A 19,035-nucleotide genomic window follows, 5' to 3' on the forward strand; every position below is an offset into this window, starting at 1 on the left:
TCTTTGTTTATTCTCTACTTTCTCTCCTTTTCTGGCTGTTCCCTCCTCTCTCCTATCCCCCCCCCTTTTTTTTTTCTTCCATTTTTTATTCATTCATCTTTTAGTTACACCAGAGCATTACTGTGCCGGTGCATAACTGTGCCGGTGCATACTCCTTTTTTGACGCACCTAGACTTATTTGTTCTGATGTGGTCTTACGCCCTCCCTCGGTCGGGTTCTGAACCCTACTCTTCTCCAGGTCTGGCATGTTCTCCCTTGTTATATGACTCATTTGAGCATGGGCTTCATGACCAGTGGAGTCCTATGCTTTTATATTGATGTTTGAGATTGGTGTCAGGGCTATATAGCCCTTACTGATGCGTTATTATAGCCATTGTATTTCTGTAAACCTTCAATAAAAATGTATTGAATCAGAAAAATTTCAAAATTGGCCTGGATGGCAACTGGTTAATTAAAGAAGCCCAGTTATTTCCTTAAAAGCATAAGTTATTATTTTTTATTTTATTTATTTTTTCATTTTATTTTATTTTTTTACTGTATGAATGTAACATTTAGATCTGTGTATAGATTATAATTTTAAATATTAAAAATAACACAAATTGTAACAATGAGTATATGAAAAAAAAATATATATATATGTCACGTATAGGTATAGGCTTTTAGCGTTTGCTTTTTAAAATCTGACAAAATTCATGTGGTTATTGTTGTGCTGAAACAACAATGTCAAGGTTTGATTCTGACATTCTTTTGTCGATCATATCTTGTTCATAGTCTGTAAGCAATATTTGGAAAGTGAGACACATTTTCTGTATGTGAAATTGTATGTCAGAAAGCTTTCTCCGTATAATATTGCCCCTGGATAAATAATATTCTAGAAGACTTGGCTCTGATGTCTGCCTTTCTAATATGATGAAAAGAAATGGTGTCGAATTTCCTACATAGCTATTTTCATGCTGTAATACTGCGTGTAATCACCACTATGCCTTATGTTTGACTGAAGACAGCAGGATTTGATTGACTTAATGTTTGTGAACAGTTCCAGCTAATTTTTACATTTGCTCAGAGGTCGAATGCCTGTGGCTTCTCGGTTATTGGGGAACTGCTGCATGCTCGCTGTGATTTGTATTTCTACAATAACCAGAACCATGGGTTGCCAGCTTGTAAATTAACTTAATTTTTATACCCTAGAAATTGGATTCTGTATGAAAAAAAAAAAGAAAAAAATTCTCAAGCATTTAACATTTCCACTGCTTCACCTGTAAAATTGCTTTTTTATTATTTTCCTATATGGTTAGCCCACATTTTATAACCTTGTTTTTACCTTTAAAAAGATGAATTAAAAAAAAAAAAAAATTCCCTTGCAGGAGAGTACTGTAGATTTTCAAACCAATGTTCCTGTGAATATTTGTATAGAATTTTTACAAAAATTCTCAGTAAATTTGACTGTTGGGTGAATGTCTTTCAAAAGTAGTTTAAAATGTAGTTTGCTTTTAAAAGGGAAGTATGAGACTTTTTTTTATTTTAGATGCATACTTGCGTAGGATGCAGCATCGGTCCAAAGAGTCATCTGTTCCCCGCCAGCTCTAAGGCTGAGGACCGAGTGATCAAACACCACCAATCGCTTGGTTTCCAAAGCTGGCTGAGTGGAGAGCTATTGACGGCCAGTCACTGCCATCTGCTCTGCCCCTCCAGCACTCACTGGAGCTCTGCGCTGTGGAGGGGGTGGAAGTGGCTGGCTCAGGCTCCCAGCGGCCCGCTGAGAGGCTGAATCAGGTGCCGGTCCAGGCATGTGGGCAGATCCTGACCATATGGTAGCGATCTTTCCCGAGCCTGGATTGGCTCTGTGACGTCAGCTGATAGCGGGCTTCAGCCCGCTGTCTGCTGAAAATGGGTCACAGGAGTGCACTCCTGTGATCCACAGAAGAAGTACAGCCAAACAAGTTTTTTCAAACTAAAGCTACATATAATGTTAGAAATGTTTTAGTTAAAAAAAATAATAATAATTTTGATCCATCAAATATCAATTTAACCCCAGTAATGGTTAGAAATTTGAACCTACTTAAAACCCAACATTTTGAACAAAAGTCTACTAGAGGATACCCAATCTAAGTCAGTCACTCAAGCACTTTGCTTTCTCACCCATTGCACCTGCAGTATGAGCAGATATAAAATACACAGATTAAAGTGATTCTAAAGGATATATATATATATATATATATATATATATATATATATATATATATATATATATATATATATTTACCATAAAGTGGATGTAAACCTGATTCATGAAATTTGACCTAAGCACATATATCTGTGTCATCTTCTTATCTCTCTCCAAAGCACTGAGTCTCATGTCTTTCTGCTGTTTAGTTTCTCTGTTATTCAGCATGATAACTTCTGACAAATTCTCAGTCAACCAAGATAAAACCCCAAATTTGTGTTGTAGGAGGTTGCTATAAATAGATTAGCAGAGAGCTTGTTTTGTCACAGCACAGCTCTGCACATTCCTTTTTTAGCCTATGTGGAGGGGGGTGTGTGCCTTTCCTCCAATCAGCTGTCTTGACTGTATGCCAAGAATCCACTCCCAGTGTTCAACAGGAAGAGAAAATCTGTAACACTATGTGCACTTTCTAAGGGCACTTTCACGCTGGGGTGGGGGGCGTCGGCTGTAAAACGCTTTTTAGCTGTGCATTTCGGCCACTAGCTGGGGCGCTTTTAACACCCACTAGCATCTGATGAAGGGGTTAATAGTGCTACCAAAGCGCTGCTGCTGAAGTGCTTTGCAGGTGGTTCTGCCCATTGATTTCAATGGGCGTGGGTAATTTAGGAGCAGTGTATACACTGCTCCTAAAGCGCCCCAAAGATGCTGCTTGCAGGATGTTTTTTAACGTCCCGTAAGCACACTGCTCTAGTATGAAAGCACTCGGGCTTTCACACTGGAGTGACAGGAGTGGCGCTTTGCAGGTGCTATTTTTAGCGCTAAAACACCTGTAAAGCCCCTCAGTGTGAAAGTAGCGTAAAGAATATATAAAGCTGAAGACAGCAGATATACATGTAAACTTTTGTAGGGAGATTTGTTTCATCCCTGTGTATCATCTAAAGCTGTTCACTTCACTGGGTATATGTGAGGGTTTACATCCACTTTAATGCAGTCCCTGCATTTTTTTTTTTAGTACTCCCTAAATACTTACCCTAAATCCAGTGTTGTGCCCATCCACAGCAGCTCTCTCCCATCTCTCATAGGACAGAGAGGAAGGAGCCATTGGCTGTGTGGGTCGGGAGTGCATCTGAATGTGTGCATGCTGTAGAAGTATCTGAATTTGGTATACTTGGCTCACAATGTTAGAGCCAAGTATAGAGTATAGAGCTCATGTTTTGACAAGAAGTATGTTGACGGGAGATAAAGGCAGATTGACAGAGGTGTGTTCCTCACCACGCTGCTTCTCCTTTCACTGTCCAGTTACCGAGTGGGCCGGGTCCATGGGGACCTGGGCTAAGAGGAAGAAGGTTAACCAATGCTGTAAGAAGACTGAGAACATCTACTGGTGGAAAAGAAATACAGCAGAGGACAGCTTCTAGTTTAAAGGTGAGTATTGCTTCAAAAATTGCCAAAGTGAGTTTGGATGTAAAGTGCTGCTTGGTTTTAAATTTAACCTTATGTGCAGGGAATTATGTATATTTTTTTTTAAGAAAGAGCTAAGCAATTTACACAGAGCAGTCATTAAAAATTAACAGTAAATTATTTCTTTACATTTGACTGTAATATGTTTTGAAGTCTGCTAGATCTACTCAGTGACTATGTATTTGTTTATTGTTTTCTCTCTAGTTTCACAGTTCGATACAGAATTCTTCATCAGTGGAATTGCGCCTCTCTGTGATCAGTTTGTGATGCTCTTCTTTGTAAAGGAGACTTCCGATAGAGGGGTAACTATAACTTTACATTTGGAGTCAGGGTGAAAAGATAGGGTTAGAAGTTTTTTAGTACCCTTGTTGTTTGAAGGTCTGCTTATCTATAGGCCCATTATGTGGTTGTCCACTGCTATACTGTTTCTTTGCTACCTCTGCCTCTTGGATTCTGTTTCTCAGCATGCCTAAAGGTCTGACAAGGTGTAGCTTTGTAGATCACAATAACTTGACTGGTTAGTCCTTTGACAAATTTCCACCTTTAAAACGTTATTGGTTTAGGTGACCCTACCTTTTAAGCCGGCCATAGGTGGTTTGAATCTTGGCCGGTTGAGCAGGGATCGGCGGAGACTTGAGCCATCTATGGGCGGGCTGATTGTTCCCAAGTAAATCCATTGATCGACTTTGGTACAACCAGCATGTTGGATCTCTAGCGTGCGATTCTTGCAAGCAGCTAGACGGGGGGAAGGAAAGCCGTCCCCATTAATACTGATTGTGTTGAAGGGGGAATTGAACAATTTTCATAAGGAAAGGAAACCGCATAAAATATGGCCTGCCTTAGGGGCAGTTGTAAGTTTAGCTGTATCAATAACGGAAAATACCTTTCTCTGCCTGGCAAAACATTTCCTAGCTCCTGATGTTTGTTGGAAAGAAGTTAGAATTCAGGGATAGATTTTAGGTTTTCGTTTAGAGCAGGGATATGCAATTAGCGGACCTCCAGCTGTTGCAAAACTACAAGTCCCATCATGCCTCTGACTCTGGGTGTCATGCTTGTGGCTGTCAGAGTCTTGCTATGCCTCATGGGACTTGTAGTTCTGCAACAGCTGGAGGTTCGCTAATTGCATATCCCTGGTTTAGAGGTACACTTGAGTTAAAATCACTGTCACCTCAACAAGGAGGGGAAGGCTCCTTACAGGTGTCACAGACAACCATTTAAACCTGCTATGCTTTGTAACCTTTCCAGTTTGAGCAATATCCTGAAAAACGATTTGATTGTGTGTGTGTGTGTGTGTGTGTGTGTGTGTGTATATATTTGAAAGCTTAACATGATTATAGTGATACTAGACCCAATACTAGGACCCCCCCCCCCCACAGTGCCCGCAGCTTATAAATCTTCTTTTTACATAAAGATATTGCCACTATATACCTTTTTGGATGATCTGTATACCATAGTCAGTGATTAAACTGCACAGTTTCTCCAGTGCTGAGATTTTAGGTAGATTTCCACTGTGGCCTGTATACACGCCCACATGTGTGGTGCCAATATCATGTGACCTGGCTAGCTATGAGAACAAGTAAATGTTCACTCCAGCATAAAAGACACAACTGAGCATGTGCAGGTTGGCTACTGCCTGTGTGTTAGCTGGCCTTCTCCAGATAGACAATGCAAGAGGGGACAGCTCTCTGCATACAGGATAAAAAAGCCTTTTTACACAATGCAGAAGATTAACCCCTTAAGTTCCACAGTGAGTATAACAAGCATGCTATTCTGCGCCTACAGACAGATTTTACTGTTGTGGGTTTAGTAACACTTTAATTGTTTTAATAGCTGTTTTTTTTTTTTTTTTCCAGAATAAGGAGTTTTGTGCCAGACCACGTCTTGATATAATTCAGCCAAATCCAGATTGTTGTGAAGAAGTGTCCTCAGATGCCATAACGGTCAGGGGATTTCAAGAAAATGAGTGCAGAGACTATCGCTTAGGTAAAAAGCTAAAAACCGAATCTCTATATAGCATTGTTTGTACCTTATGATTCCGCCTTTGAGATCTTCTACTGACATTTTAATCTCCCAAATGTAATAAACGTTTTCTTTTTGGTTTTATTTTGTATTTTTTCCAGAATATGCTGAAGGCGAATCCCTGTTTTATATAATCAGCCCAAGAGACGTTGTTGTCGCAAAAGAAAGAGATCAAGATGACCATATTGACTGGTTGCTTGGGAGGAAGAAATATGAGGTACTTCACCTCCTTTAAAAGAGAAGTAGAGCCAAAGCACTTTCTTTTTCGTACACCACGGGACACAGAGCCATCCATTACATAATGGGTTAAGGGTCACCAGCGGTGATTGGACACTGGCACAACCAATTGGAGACAGTTCCCCTCTATATAACCCATCCCATCAGGGAAGTACCTCACTTTTTTCGCCAGTGTCTAAGGTGTTGGACGCTTGTAGAATGTGCTAAGCAAAGCTCTGCCAAAGAGACCCTCTGGGGGTAAAAAAGAGGTATGCTTTTGGATCCATCCAAGACGCCGAATAAATTATGCTGAAACTGGATGGGATCCGGGCCTCATGCACGAGGCATCGCCTGTAATGTCTCTCTTCGGAGGACTGGGCTCTAGGGACCAGCACTTTTGCTATATACGCTGAAAGTCCTGAGCACAGTTGTATATGCATTGTGGTACCTCGGAATTCAGGGACTAAGAAAGACAAGAAAGCACCGCCGCCTGAGAGAGGGGACTCTAGCCGTACCTGCTCGGTACCTTCCTCCCCTGTAAATTTTGACATACCTATACAGGTGGAGCCATTGCCACTCTCAGGGGTAACAATTTCTTCGGTGGCACCTGGGCCAGCATATGTCACTGAGGATACTTTTACCGCAGCCCTGGAAAAATTAGAAGGAAAGATTGCTACGCTAATCGCAAAGTCTTTGCAAAAGGACAAAAAGCGAAGCAGATCTCCTTTGGTGGTTTTAGATCCCCTTTCAGAAAAATCTGAAGAGGAGAAGGATGAGGATGAGGTAACACCTACAGAGGACAGGGATGAGGAGTCGAAAGAATCAGGGATATCAGAGGAACCCTTTTCTGCTTCCCAGATGCTAAGGTCACAGGTACAATGTTATGCTGAAACAGTACGTACTGCATTCAGGTTGCCCTCTTTGGAGTTATCTGAATCACCTGTCTCCTCCCTGGGCTCATTAAAATCCCTGCAGGGTGCATACTCTTTTCCGGTTCATCCGTTATTAAAAAAGTTAATCTACGCAGACTGCACATCCAGATAAGCGTTTCTCACCTCCGAAGAGGTTTGACATTCTTTATCCTATGGAGGAAGAGTTTTCCAAGACGTGGAGTCTGACTTCTGTAGATGCAGCCATTTATTGAGTAAATAAGAACCTGACTTGTCCAGTGGATAACGTACAGGTGTTCAAACATCCTTCGGAAAAGAAGTTGGAATCTTTACTGAAATCTTCCTTCCTTCTGGCCGGGTCAGTTGCCCAACCTGCTGTAGCAGCAGTAGGCATGTGTCATGTCCTCAAGGACCAGGTAAAACAGGGGCTGAAGGAGCTGCCTCCAGAACAAGTCAAATTGTGGGAGAATTTGCCTAAAGCCTTATGTTTTACAATAGGTGCTATGAGAGATTTGATTCAGCAAGCATCTTGTCTCACACCCCAGCTGGTGCATATGCACTGAATTCTTTGGCTAAAGCTTTTGGCTATTTTTCCCTTCCATGGCGAACGCCTCTTTAGGGAAGATTTGGAAAAATATATCCAAAAGATATCAAGTGGAAAGACCACTCTATTACCAGAGAAGAAGAAAAACAAGCAACATTGTTTTAAACATTCTCTCTCCCCGGCTCCTGGTAAATCTACCTCCAGACAGTGGCGACGGCAAGAAGACCAGGCCCAGAAGAACAAGAAGCAGTGGGGTTCAAAGGCCAACAAGCAGAACCCCAAAGCCTCTTCATGAAGAGGTGCCCCCGCTCGACCAAGTGGGGGGACGGCTTTGTCAGTTTTCAGCAGCATGGCAGACAGAAATCCAGGACAAATGGGTAGTATCCACAGTATCCCTAGGGTACAAGCTGGAATTTCGAGAGATCCCATCTTCTCCGTTCCGAAGCTCAAGGATCCATTAAAAAGAGCGTCCTTCAAGGGATTGGATCACTTGCTGTCTCAAGGGGTGATCACAGAAGTACCCCTAAAAGAGCAAGGTTCAGGTTTTTATTCAAACCTCTTTGTGATCCCAAAACCAAAAGGAGACGTCAGACCCATTCTGGATCTAAGATCTCTAAATCAATTTCTAAACATTTGCCATTTCCGAATGGAAACTATTCGATCAGTGGTCGCCACCCTACAAGGCAGAGAATTCATGGCGTCAATAGACATCAATGACGCATACTTACATGTGCCTATCTATCCCGCTCACCAAAAGTTCTTAAGGTTTGCGGTAGAACATCACCACTTCCAGTTTGTGGCTCTGCTCTTTGGTGTGGCTACCGCACCCCGAATATTTACAAAATCTGAGGGCACAGGGCATAGCGATAACAGCCTATCTAGACAATCTACTCGTGATAGATTGGTCAGAGGTAGGGGTGCAACGGATCACAGTTGATCCGTGATCCGAACGGCTCACCCCCTTCGGATCGGAACACACTGTGATCCGCGGATTGCCGCGGCTCCTCAGCTAGACTGAAGCCACGGTCTTTCCTAAAGCCTAGCTCCAGAGCCGCGGCCATCTTGGTACACCCGGCGGCGGCCCTCCTCTGTTAACACCCACAGAGGAGGAGCCCACACTCGTGGGACACACGCTGGGAGTGTCTGTACTGCCCGAGGGGGTGGGGTCTCTTGCCCTGAGAGGAGGGGGGGTCTTTTGCCCTGAGAGGAGGGGGGTCTCTTGCCCTGAGAGCAGGGGGGGTCACTTGCCCTGAGAGGAGGGGGGTCTCTTGCCCTGAGAGGAGGAGGGGTCTCTTGCCCTGAGAGGAGGAGGGGTCTCTTGCCCTGAGAGGAGGGGGTGGTCTCTTGCCTTGAGAGGAGGGGGGGTCTCTTGCCCTGAGAGGGAACTTTTTTGCAGATCCGAAAAATGATCCGATCCGTGACTCCTGATCCGAGGAACGTTCCGAACCTTGAGTTTTTTGAATCTTTGCACCCCTAGTCAGAGGCAGGATTAGATCACGCTGTGCTCACCACAATAAGATACCTGGAGCATTTAGGATGGATTGTAAACTTACAAAAATCCTCTCTACAAGCCCAAAGAAAGAGTATTTGGGCATGATCATAGACACAGCCCAAAGCCGGGTATTCCTACCAGAGCCAAAGATCAAGTCGCTAAAGGACCTGATCCATAAGGTCAAGGCAAAGAAAAGACCATCTATTCGCCTTTGCATGAGGCTATTGGGGAAGATGGTAGCCTCCTTCGAGGCTGTCCCTTACGCCCAGTTTCATTCGAGACTACTTTAAGGCAGTATTTTAGCCTCCTGGAACAGGAAGATCCAAACTCTGGATTTACCCATGCGCCTGTCTTCACAGGTGCGCCAAAGCTTCAGTTGGTAGTTAAAGATGAAAAACTTGCTGAAAGGAAGATCCTTTCTCCCAGACACATGGAAGGTGGTGTCTACAGATGCCAGCCTAATTGGCTGGGGAGCAATATTGGAAGAAGCTTCAGCTCAGGGAACCTGGGCCAAGACCGAAAGGAGCCTGCCCATTAACTTACTGGAAATACGGGCAGTATATTTAGCCCTCAGAACCTGGACATAGAGGTTACAGGACCACCCAGTTCGGATTCAATCTGACAATGCTACTGCAGTAGCTTACATCAATCACCAGGGAGGCACCCGCAGTCAGGGCGCCCAGAGAGAGGTGAATCAGATGTTAACATGGGCAGAAGAACATGTTCCTTGTCTCTCTGCAATCTTCATTCCAGGGGTAGAAAACTGGCAGGCGGACTATCTGAGTCGCCGGCAGCTGTCACCAGGAGAGTGGTCTCTCCACCCCGAGATATTTCAGGCCATATGCCAGAGATGAGGGACCCCGGATGTAGATCTGCTAGCTTCCAGGTTCAACAGGAAGTTGAACAACTTTGTGTACAGGACGAGAGATCCTCTGGCCTACGGATCGGATGCTCTAATAATTCAATGGAATCAGTTCTCACTGATCTATGCGTTTCCTCCGATCTCTCTCTTACAAAGGTTACTTTGCAGGATCAAGAGGGAAAGAATTCCTGTAATCTTAGTGGCCCCAAATTGGCCCAGAAGACCCTGGTACGCTGAAATCATAAAGATGGCGGTAGGAAAACCTTGGAAACTTCCACCTTGTCATGACCTGCTTTGGCAAGGTCCAGTGTTCCATCCTTCCTTACAAAAGCAAAATTTGACGGCTTGGCTGCTGAGACCCACATTCTGAGGAAACGAGGGATCTTATTAATCCCACTTATTAATCTACTATAGAGTCTGGAAAGCATATGTTTCATAGTGTGAAACTAACAAATGGAATCCTCAAAGATATGACATCAGCTAGGAGTGGATATGAAATTAGCCCTTGGTACCATTAAGGGTCAAATATATGCTCTATCAGTCTTCTTTCAAAGACCGCTGGCATCTCATTCCCTAGTTTGGGCTTTCATTTAGGGGGTACTGCGGATCAATCCGCCAGTCAAGTCTTCCTTGTGCCCATGGGATCTGAATTTAGTATTGTCAGTGTTGCAAAAGCAACCCTTTGAACCTATTCGCCAGATTCCGCTGATTCTTTTAAGCAGTAAATTGGTCTTTTTGATTGACATCTCTTCGGCTAGAAGAGTATCTGAATTAGCAGCTCTTTCTTACAAAGAGCCTTATTTAGTTTGTCATTAAGATGAAATTGTACTACGACCCCATCCTGCCTTTTTACCTAAGGTGGTGTCGACTTTTCATTTGAATCAGGACATTGTTCTGCCTTCTTTTTTTCCAGATCTGCAGACAGCGGAGGAAAAATTATTGCGCTCTCTAGATGTAGTGAGAGCAGTAAATGTGTATCTGGAGGCAACTTCTCAGATACGTAAAACAGATGTTTTGTTTATTTTGCTAGATGGTCCCAAGAAGGGACAGGCGGCATCAAAATCCACTATCTCCAGGTGGATTCGACAGACAATTATTCAAGCCTATGGTTTAAAGAACAGGACTCTTCCTTTTTCTGTTAGGGCGCACTCTACCAGGGCGATAAGTGCTTTATGGGCAGTGCACCACCAGGCTTCGTTGGCTCAGATCTGCAAAGCTGCAACTTGCAAATTCTATCAAGTGGACATGAAAAGGACAAGAGGATGCCGCCTTCGGGCGAAGTGTGCTGCAGGCAGCAGTATAGGGCTTCTTGTCCGTAGCGGCCTGCTTGATCTGTGTCTCCCACCCTTCATATGGAGCATTGCTCTGGGACGTCCCATTATGTAATGAATGGCTCTGTGTCCTGTAGTGTACGAGAAAGAAAACAGGATTTTTAAAACGGCTTATCTGTAAAATCCTTGTCTTAGAGTACACCACGGGACACAGAGGTCCCCCCTTCTTATGGGAACCTTATTGCTTGCTACAAAACTGATGAACCTCCCTGATGGGAGGGGTTATATGGAGGGGAACTGTCTTCAATTGGTTGTGCCAGTGTCCAATCACCACTGGTGACCCTTAACCCATTATGTAATGAATGGCTCTGTGTCCTGTGGTGTACTTCAAGAAAAGGATTTTACAGGTAATCTGTTTTAAAAATCCTATTTTATCTATGTTTCTCATGTGGGTCATAGGAGTACACTTGTGCTCTCCTCTGACCCAGAATCAACTTACAGTGGCCTTAAAGTCCACTATCAGCTGATGTCATAGACTCACTCCAGACTATGGAGGGGACCCTTACAATAATGTCGGGATCCACCCAGTGGCCTTACAGGCAGCTGCCTCAGCCTGTCAGTGCACTTGGTTACCACTGTCACTCTGTTTGGCTCATGGTTTTCAGACTGGAATAATGGTATGCCCCAGCAGTTGCAGGCTCAGGACTGCTCACAAGAGTGGTGAATGGTTGTCTTAACGTACATAAACTGAAGCTGTACTCGGACCATGCACACCAAAGTAGTGGTAGTATATTCTGGAAAAGCACTGAAAGCACTTTAAATGGATAGATTCCACCCTGCCAGCAGCGCCTGGATGCATACAGAAATGAGCTTTGTGAAACAATTAGCAGAAATTGGCCTGGTTGATATTTGGAGACTGAAGGCACATTAAAACAAACCCATCACTGTATTTATAAGTATTGTGGAGAGATTAAAGTGGAGGTCCGCCTAAAAAAAACTATTAAAAGCCAGCAGCTACAAATACAGCAGCTGCTGGCTATTAATAAATGGACACTTACCCGTCCAGGGTGCCCGCGATGTCGGTAGCCGAAGCCGAGCAATCGCTCAGCTCTCGGCTGTCCCCGCCGCCATCTTCGGTGAGGGAAATAGGAAGTGGAGGGTTGTGTCTTCACTTCCCGGTTCCCCACTGTGCATGTGTGAGTCGTGCTGCGTGTCCTCACTGGTCCCCGCTGTCTTGTGGGACCAGTGTGTTTCCCAGAAGGAGTCTATGCCCGGAAGTAGGTGCAAATGCCTGTATTATACAGGTATCTACACCCTCCTCCCCCTGAAAGGTGCCAAATGTGACACCGGAGGGGGGGGGGGGATGGGTTCCGAAAAGCGGAGATTCACTTTCCGTGTTGTCCTCCGCTTTAAGTTCTAAAGTTCATAACACAGCTATGGAAATTGTAGTTTTTATATTGGAGAACAGCTCTTCTCAGCCTGCCAGTCCTCTAAGTACACAGCAGGTATTTCTAAGCTGTTGGAGGCTGACTAAAACCAGAGACTTCTGCCGGTAATACACATGGCAAATTCCGAACGATTGTTCGTTAGAAAATCGCACCTTTCAAGAATTTTTCAATTTTCGAATATTAGTGGGGCAGCAGCAATGGCTGATTTTCGTGGGTCCATCAAATTTAAGTGATAGGGCATGTTTAGAAAATTTGCTCAATTTTGCACAAATTTCAATCAATGATGGGAGAATCGTTTGAGAAATAGAATCAAAACATTTGCTGTGACCTGGAAAAAAAAGAACATTCCCAGACAAATTTTATTTTCTGTAACAATATGAGGTGAAATTGAAGGCTTGGTTGGTCGAATTTTGAAATCAATGGGATCACAAAATGCAGACATTTTTGATTTTTGTTTACTTTACTGCTTATTAAAAGAGAAGTACAGCCAAAGCTTGTTTGGCTGTACTTCTCCTGTGGATCACAGGAGTGCAATGCTCAAGCCCGCTGTCAGCTGATGTCACAGTTGGTCCAGAGTTGGATCGATGCTGCCTTGGTAAGTATGAATCTTAAAATAAAAACCAAACCCCATACTTCTCTACTTGAATCTGAGCACAGGTGCACTTATTGGTCTTGTAAGTTAATACAAAATTCTCCAAGATGTTAATATAGTGTAGCAGGCCTCACATTTGTATTTTATTTTAATGTTGTGTTCTGTTATTTACTTGTTTACCTTTTTTTTTGTATACCTTTTGTGCTTTTTAGGAAGCTCTTATGGCTGCAGAAATCAGTCAGAAAAATATTAAGCGACATGAAGTTTTGGTAAGTTGAGTTATGTATGGGATATTTTAATAGTCCTCGTACAATGCTGTCCAATTATTACTAGTGCGAGCTGCATTTATTATCGTCATAAGTAATGCCCTAATGCTGCAGCCCCGGGCAATCGTAAAGCAGAATCTGCAGCAGCGTGTGAAAGGAAGCTATAATCTTTTTAAAGATTTTATGTCAAATTAATCAGCATAATGTACATTGAGTGGGCACAATAATGTGAACACCAGTATCCTAGGACTTTATTTTTTATTTTTGTAGGGTACTCTGAAAAAAAAAAAAAAGTTGTAAAAATCTTTGATCTTTTCCTTCTCTATGCTCTCTGGGCTGCATGCTAGGGTATTACATATTGTGTTCAGCAGTGTTTCAAGAGCAACAGTAACCATAGTTGTGACTGCATTCACAAAGCATGAAAGAAAAGCTTCACTGGTAAAGAATAGTGTCTGAAAACTGAAATTTAAAGTGTTTGTTACCCCAGCATTTTATTTTCCAGCTAGATGTCTGTTTTTTCATGTCGCCACCCCCAGTTTTTATGCATCTTAGAACAAAGATTATGGGGTTGATTTACTAAAGGCAAATATACTGTGCACTTACTACAGAGCTTAGTAAGTGAGGTGAAGCTTTAATTTGCAAAGAATACTCAATCACATACAGTACAATGAACATTAAAAACAGCATTTTTGCTTGTACATGATTGGATGATAGAAATCAGTAGAGCTTCCCCTCACATCTAGAAAACAATGCACTTGGAAGTGCACAGTGTATTTGCCTTTAGTAAATCAATATATATATATATATATATATATATATATATATATATATATATATTTACACATATATATTAGCACAAATGTTTGCCTAAACTGAATGAGTTGTATTACAAGGTAAGGGTTCACATATACTTTACATACATATATGACAACGACCCAAAGCATACGTCCAAATAAACAAATTAATGGCTTCACCAAAACGAGATTAAAGTTTTGGGATGACCCAGCCTGAGCCCAGATCTGAATCTGATTGAACATTTGCGGGGTGATCCTCATTGGGAAAGAGATTGGGCGTCCAAAATAGACTTGGCGGACTGCAGGTGGGCCTGGTCTTCTGTGGCCAAATACTCCTTTAACACAGCCACCTTGGAGGCTAAGGTGCTCCTACATTGGTATTAGGTCCCTGCCCACATTGCCCATGCCTATTCATCCTACAGTGACCGCTGCTTCCAAGGTTGTGGCCATCGAAAATCGAAAATGTCCTAGACTAACTGGCTTCTGGTCCTGTGTATTCAGCCTCTTATTTACATTGTTTCATCTGTCCATACCAAAAGAAGCCAAGTTTGCCTTATTACACTGCCCAATTCCAGGCATATTCTCCTATCAACAGCTCACTTCCTATCTGCTTCTGTCAGCAAAAAGAACAATTGCCCAAGCCTGGGAAAAAAAAAAACATCTGTTCCCTTTCAAGGAGTGAGAGACTGCATGACCAGCGTTGATCCTTAATGAACAGATGTCGAGCATCCACAACGACTCGCATGCCAAGTTTCTCAAACTTTGGGAACCATGGCTGTCATATGCTTTACCTACCCTGCCCCCCAGCCTGCTTGGGCCACTTGTGACGGACAATATCAATGCTCTGGGAGCCCTTAACTTCCCCCGTCTCCTGGTCTCTAATCTTCTAGCCCCCCGACTCCTCCTTCTCTTTTTTAGATCCCTATTTGGTTGGTGCACAATCTCCTTCCCTCTAGCTTCACCTTTCTGCTCAACTTTCTTCTGTTTTCTGTTCCCTTTTAGATCTGTCTAGGCTATATATTGCACCACCTTTTTTTTTGCCTTTAATGTGAGCCAACTCTTACCACTTCAATGCTAGCCCCTGCGTGTGGGAGTAACTTCTGCGTGTTCACTATTTGTTGAAACCAAATAAAAACTATTGAAACAGAAAATTTGTGGGGTGATCTGAAGAGGGCTGTGCATAGGAGATGCCCTCCCAATCGGACAGATTCGGAGTGTTTTTGCAAAGAAGAGTGGGCAAATGTTGCCAAGTCAAGATTGCCATGTTGATAGACTTATACCCAAAAAGACTAAGACCCTTTTTTACGCCGCTTGAGATACACTACGCCGCCGTAACTTACGGCGCAAATTCTTTGGGGATTCGAACCGGCCTAATGTAAGTTACAGCGGCGTAGCGTATCTCACATACGCTGCACCGATCTATTTGTATGTGAATCTACCCCTGTGACTTCATAATTCTGCTGCAGTAAGAGCATGAAGCCATGTTAAAGGTAGCTAAAAATGCCTGAACCTTTCTATTAGTACTAAATAATAGATGTATGTGGAATTATTTCCATCCTTTTTAATTAAAACACCATTCAAATATAAAATTACTTTCTGTTCAACTTGTAATATTGTATATTTTCTCTACTAAACAGTAAGATTTATCTTATTTATGTTTTTTTTTTTTTTTTTAGGATATTGGTTTAGCCTATATAACACATCTGGTAGAAAAAGAAGATTATGATAATGCTGCCAGGTACGGTAAATGTATATACAGTATGTATTTCTTATACAGACTTCTACATTTTACACAATATCAAACACTGTGACTTTATTGCTTACCAGTGATAGTTGGGTGGCTTATTAATACTGGCATAGAAATAACCAGGTCAGTTTGCTTTCATTTTTAATAAAAAATATATAGGGTATTGTATTTTTCACATTTTTTTTCTCAGATATTTATTCATGCTTAAAGTGATCTTGTGAGAATAGTACCATTGCTGCCATTGATTCTTAAATGGAATCTGTCAGTTTGCCTATTCATCTTTACTTCTTCTACATCTGTCAGAGTCTTTGGAAATACCCCAGACTTTTTGGTCTGGGGAAGCATTTGACCTTCTCTTCTTCCCAGGATGCCATTGCCAGGATCTTAGTAGCTATTGGTCAGGCCCATAGACTTTATGTTAGTGAGAGAAAAAGTTGTATAAGCTCTAACACACATTTTAAAGTGGTAGTAAGCTCTCACCAATAATTTTTGCACATATCAATTATTAGTAAAATTGTTCAAATTGCTGTTTGTAGTTGTCACCTTACTATTTCCTTTTGCTTGTAATCTATCCCATTCTTTTTATTGACATCACTGGTGCATGTGCATCTTTTCCCTGATTCATGGCATGCTCTTTGTGCTATCAGTTCATTAAAAAGTATGCCATGTCCATCATATCCACTTTCTAAGGCACTGTGCCAAAATACCTCTAGATTACAGTCTCATTCATAATTTTCTGATATAACCCATGTGACCTTAAACGCTACACAGGGTGTAAACATCTGCATAGCATGGCACACTGCAGCAGAGATCATATTGCTTTATAATACAAATCGCAAAATAAGTTTAACAAGTAGAATAATATGTGTGGCACTGTTAGCTCACCTGTTTACTCCACACGGTATAAATATAGGGAAACTGAGCTTTCCTTCCACCTTATATTATACCTGGATCGTGGAGTCAAACAGGTCAGCTGCGATCTGCGGGACATGGTTGCCATAGTAAACAAGGCCATTGCGACTGAAACGCGTCTACCTCTGCTGTACTATAATTTTTTTATGGAGGTACAATAAATTTGGACTGATTTAAAGAGCATGTATGGAGTTGCAGATTGTCCTTCATTTATCACATTGGCATCTGAGCAACTGCACATCCTGCACCCGACAGCTGAGGAAGAGTTTCATTAACTTGGGGTAGTAGCACCTTTCTTTGTTGTTTACGGTTGCCATAGTAATCCTGGAACTAAAACGAGACTTGGCTAAGAAACCATTGCACATGTGCAAGATTACAGAAATTACTAGCAGAAAGGGTGGAAGGATATTGCACTTGGGACTCGGAAGACAATACTAACATGGCTCTGGCTTATACCGGGAAGCAAGAATTTTTAAAACCGCTGGAAAAAAGTAAGAAACATGCATTTAGGGGTTAATTGTAAGGCAGTGTGTTGGAATACCTTACTATACTGGCTTATTTAAAAGTTTTATTTTATATATATTATTCTATATATATATGTGTGTGTGAAAAAAATAAAAATAAATTAAATATATATATAATATAGACTGCTCAAAAAAATTAAAGGAACACTTTAAAAACATATCAGATCTCAACGGGCAAACATCTCATGCTGGATATTTGTACTGATATGGACTGGGTAATGTGTTAGGAATGAAAGGATGGCACATCATTTGATGGAAATTAAAATTATCCACCTACAGAGGGCTGGATTCAAAGACACCCCGAAAATCAAAGTGAAAAAAGTATGCAGCAAGCTAGTCCATTTTGCTGAAATTTCATTGCAACAACTCAAAATGGTTTTCAGTAGTTTGTATGGCCCCTACGTGCTTGTATGCATGCCTGACAACATCAGGGCATACTCCTAATGAGACGATGGATGGTGTCCTGGAGTATTTCCTCCCAGATCTGGACCAGAGCATCACTGAGCTCCTGAACAGACTGAGGTGCAACCTGGAGGCACCGGATGGACCGAAACATGTCCCAGAGGTGTTAATTTGAATTTAGGTCAGGTAAGCATGGGGGCCATTCAATGGTGAGACTAAGCATTGTCATGCACTTCCTTCTTCCACCCAGGGACCGCTTAGGCAATACGTCATATGGCCTACAGCGGCCCCTCCCTGTAGGCGATCGTGACAGGTCCCAGGCGATCGCCTGACCAATCACAGTGCGCAGCGCCGCTCGTGCATGCGCAGTGAGTGCCCAGCCGTGAAGCCGAAAGCTGTCACGGCTGGGTGCCCACACTAAGAATGAAGATGCGGGCCAGAGAGGGGGGAGAGGAGCGGAGCTCCGGCCGGCGCGTCGCTGGACCGTGGAGCAGGTGAGTGTTTGTTTAATAAAAGCCCTTAAAGTGCCCTTACACTGATGATCACTGTAGGCAGTTGATCAATCTGTTACTGCTCTCTTCTCAAGGAACCTGAAAGAACCTCTGGTCCGGAGGCAATCCAGACTTCCACAGAACCCTGGTTTGGAGAGGCTGCTTTAATCAGACATTCTTATCACATTCCATAACATACAGAACACTAGAGGGAGCTTTACAATTCTCTATTTGAAATACAGTAATTAAATATTAAGAAGCAAAATAGAAGAAATGTCACATTTAAATTTCTTTCAAATGTTAAAGTAATAACTCCGAATGTGTACTCACTGAACGTATGTTATAGTTTTCCTTTAATCACAGTTTGAAGATACATAATAAATTGTGTATTAAGCTGTCTATCTGGAGTTAAAGTACTAAGTAGATTTAACATCAAATGTATTTTTCATGTTTAGTGAGTGCACGCCAAGCAATGTCTAAGTGTAACACTCACAGATATTTATTATCTGTCAGACCACAGTACTTTCCCTGCTTTTCTTTTACTGTAAGGAGGGTGGAACCATTTTTTTTTTTTTAGGTTCTATACAGGGTCAACATCTACTTCTTCGACCGAGACAATGGCCCAGAGATGGCACAACCATAGAAATTCTGGTGCCGGTGCATAAATTGGCTATGTTAAAACGTCTGAGCCTTTTTTTTTGCGTGTGTGTTTTTTGCTGTGTTTTTTTTATTTTTTTTTTATTCTCACAGTAATTTGGAATAGTGGATAGTGTTAGGGAATATATTGGGACATGGTTAGGATAGATCTGGGGAGACATAATGCTCCCTAGATCTTGCCGCTTATTTGTCACATCGAATTTTTTTTATTTGATTTTTGTCACATTGGAGGATGCAGTGGAGAAGAGGGAAGGATGAAGGGGGGTGTATGGGGAGCTAAGAT

General features: G+C 42.3%; 1 protein-coding gene across 1 annotated transcript in view; it reads left to right on the forward strand.

Moving 5' to 3' along the window:
- VPS41 (VPS41 subunit of HOPS complex) overlaps positions 1-19,035 on the forward strand; it is a 377,598-nt gene that overhangs the window by 247,720 nt on the left and 110,843 nt on the right. Inside the window, exons 11-15 of the mRNA XM_040353190.1 lie at positions 3,830-3,927; positions 5,479-5,608; positions 5,746-5,861; positions 13,172-13,228; positions 15,696-15,757. Coding sequence (XP_040209124.1) covers positions 3,830-3,927; positions 5,479-5,608; positions 5,746-5,861; positions 13,172-13,228; positions 15,696-15,757 — 463 coding nt within the window. The remainder of the gene's footprint in view (positions 1-3,829; positions 3,928-5,478; positions 5,609-5,745; positions 5,862-13,171; positions 13,229-15,695; positions 15,758-19,035) is intronic.

This window comes from Rana temporaria, chromosome 5 (assembly GCF_905171775.1).
Source record: "Rana temporaria chromosome 5, aRanTem1.1, whole genome shotgun sequence".
Classification (NCBI taxonomy): domain Eukaryota; kingdom Metazoa; phylum Chordata; class Amphibia; order Anura; family Ranidae; genus Rana; species Rana temporaria.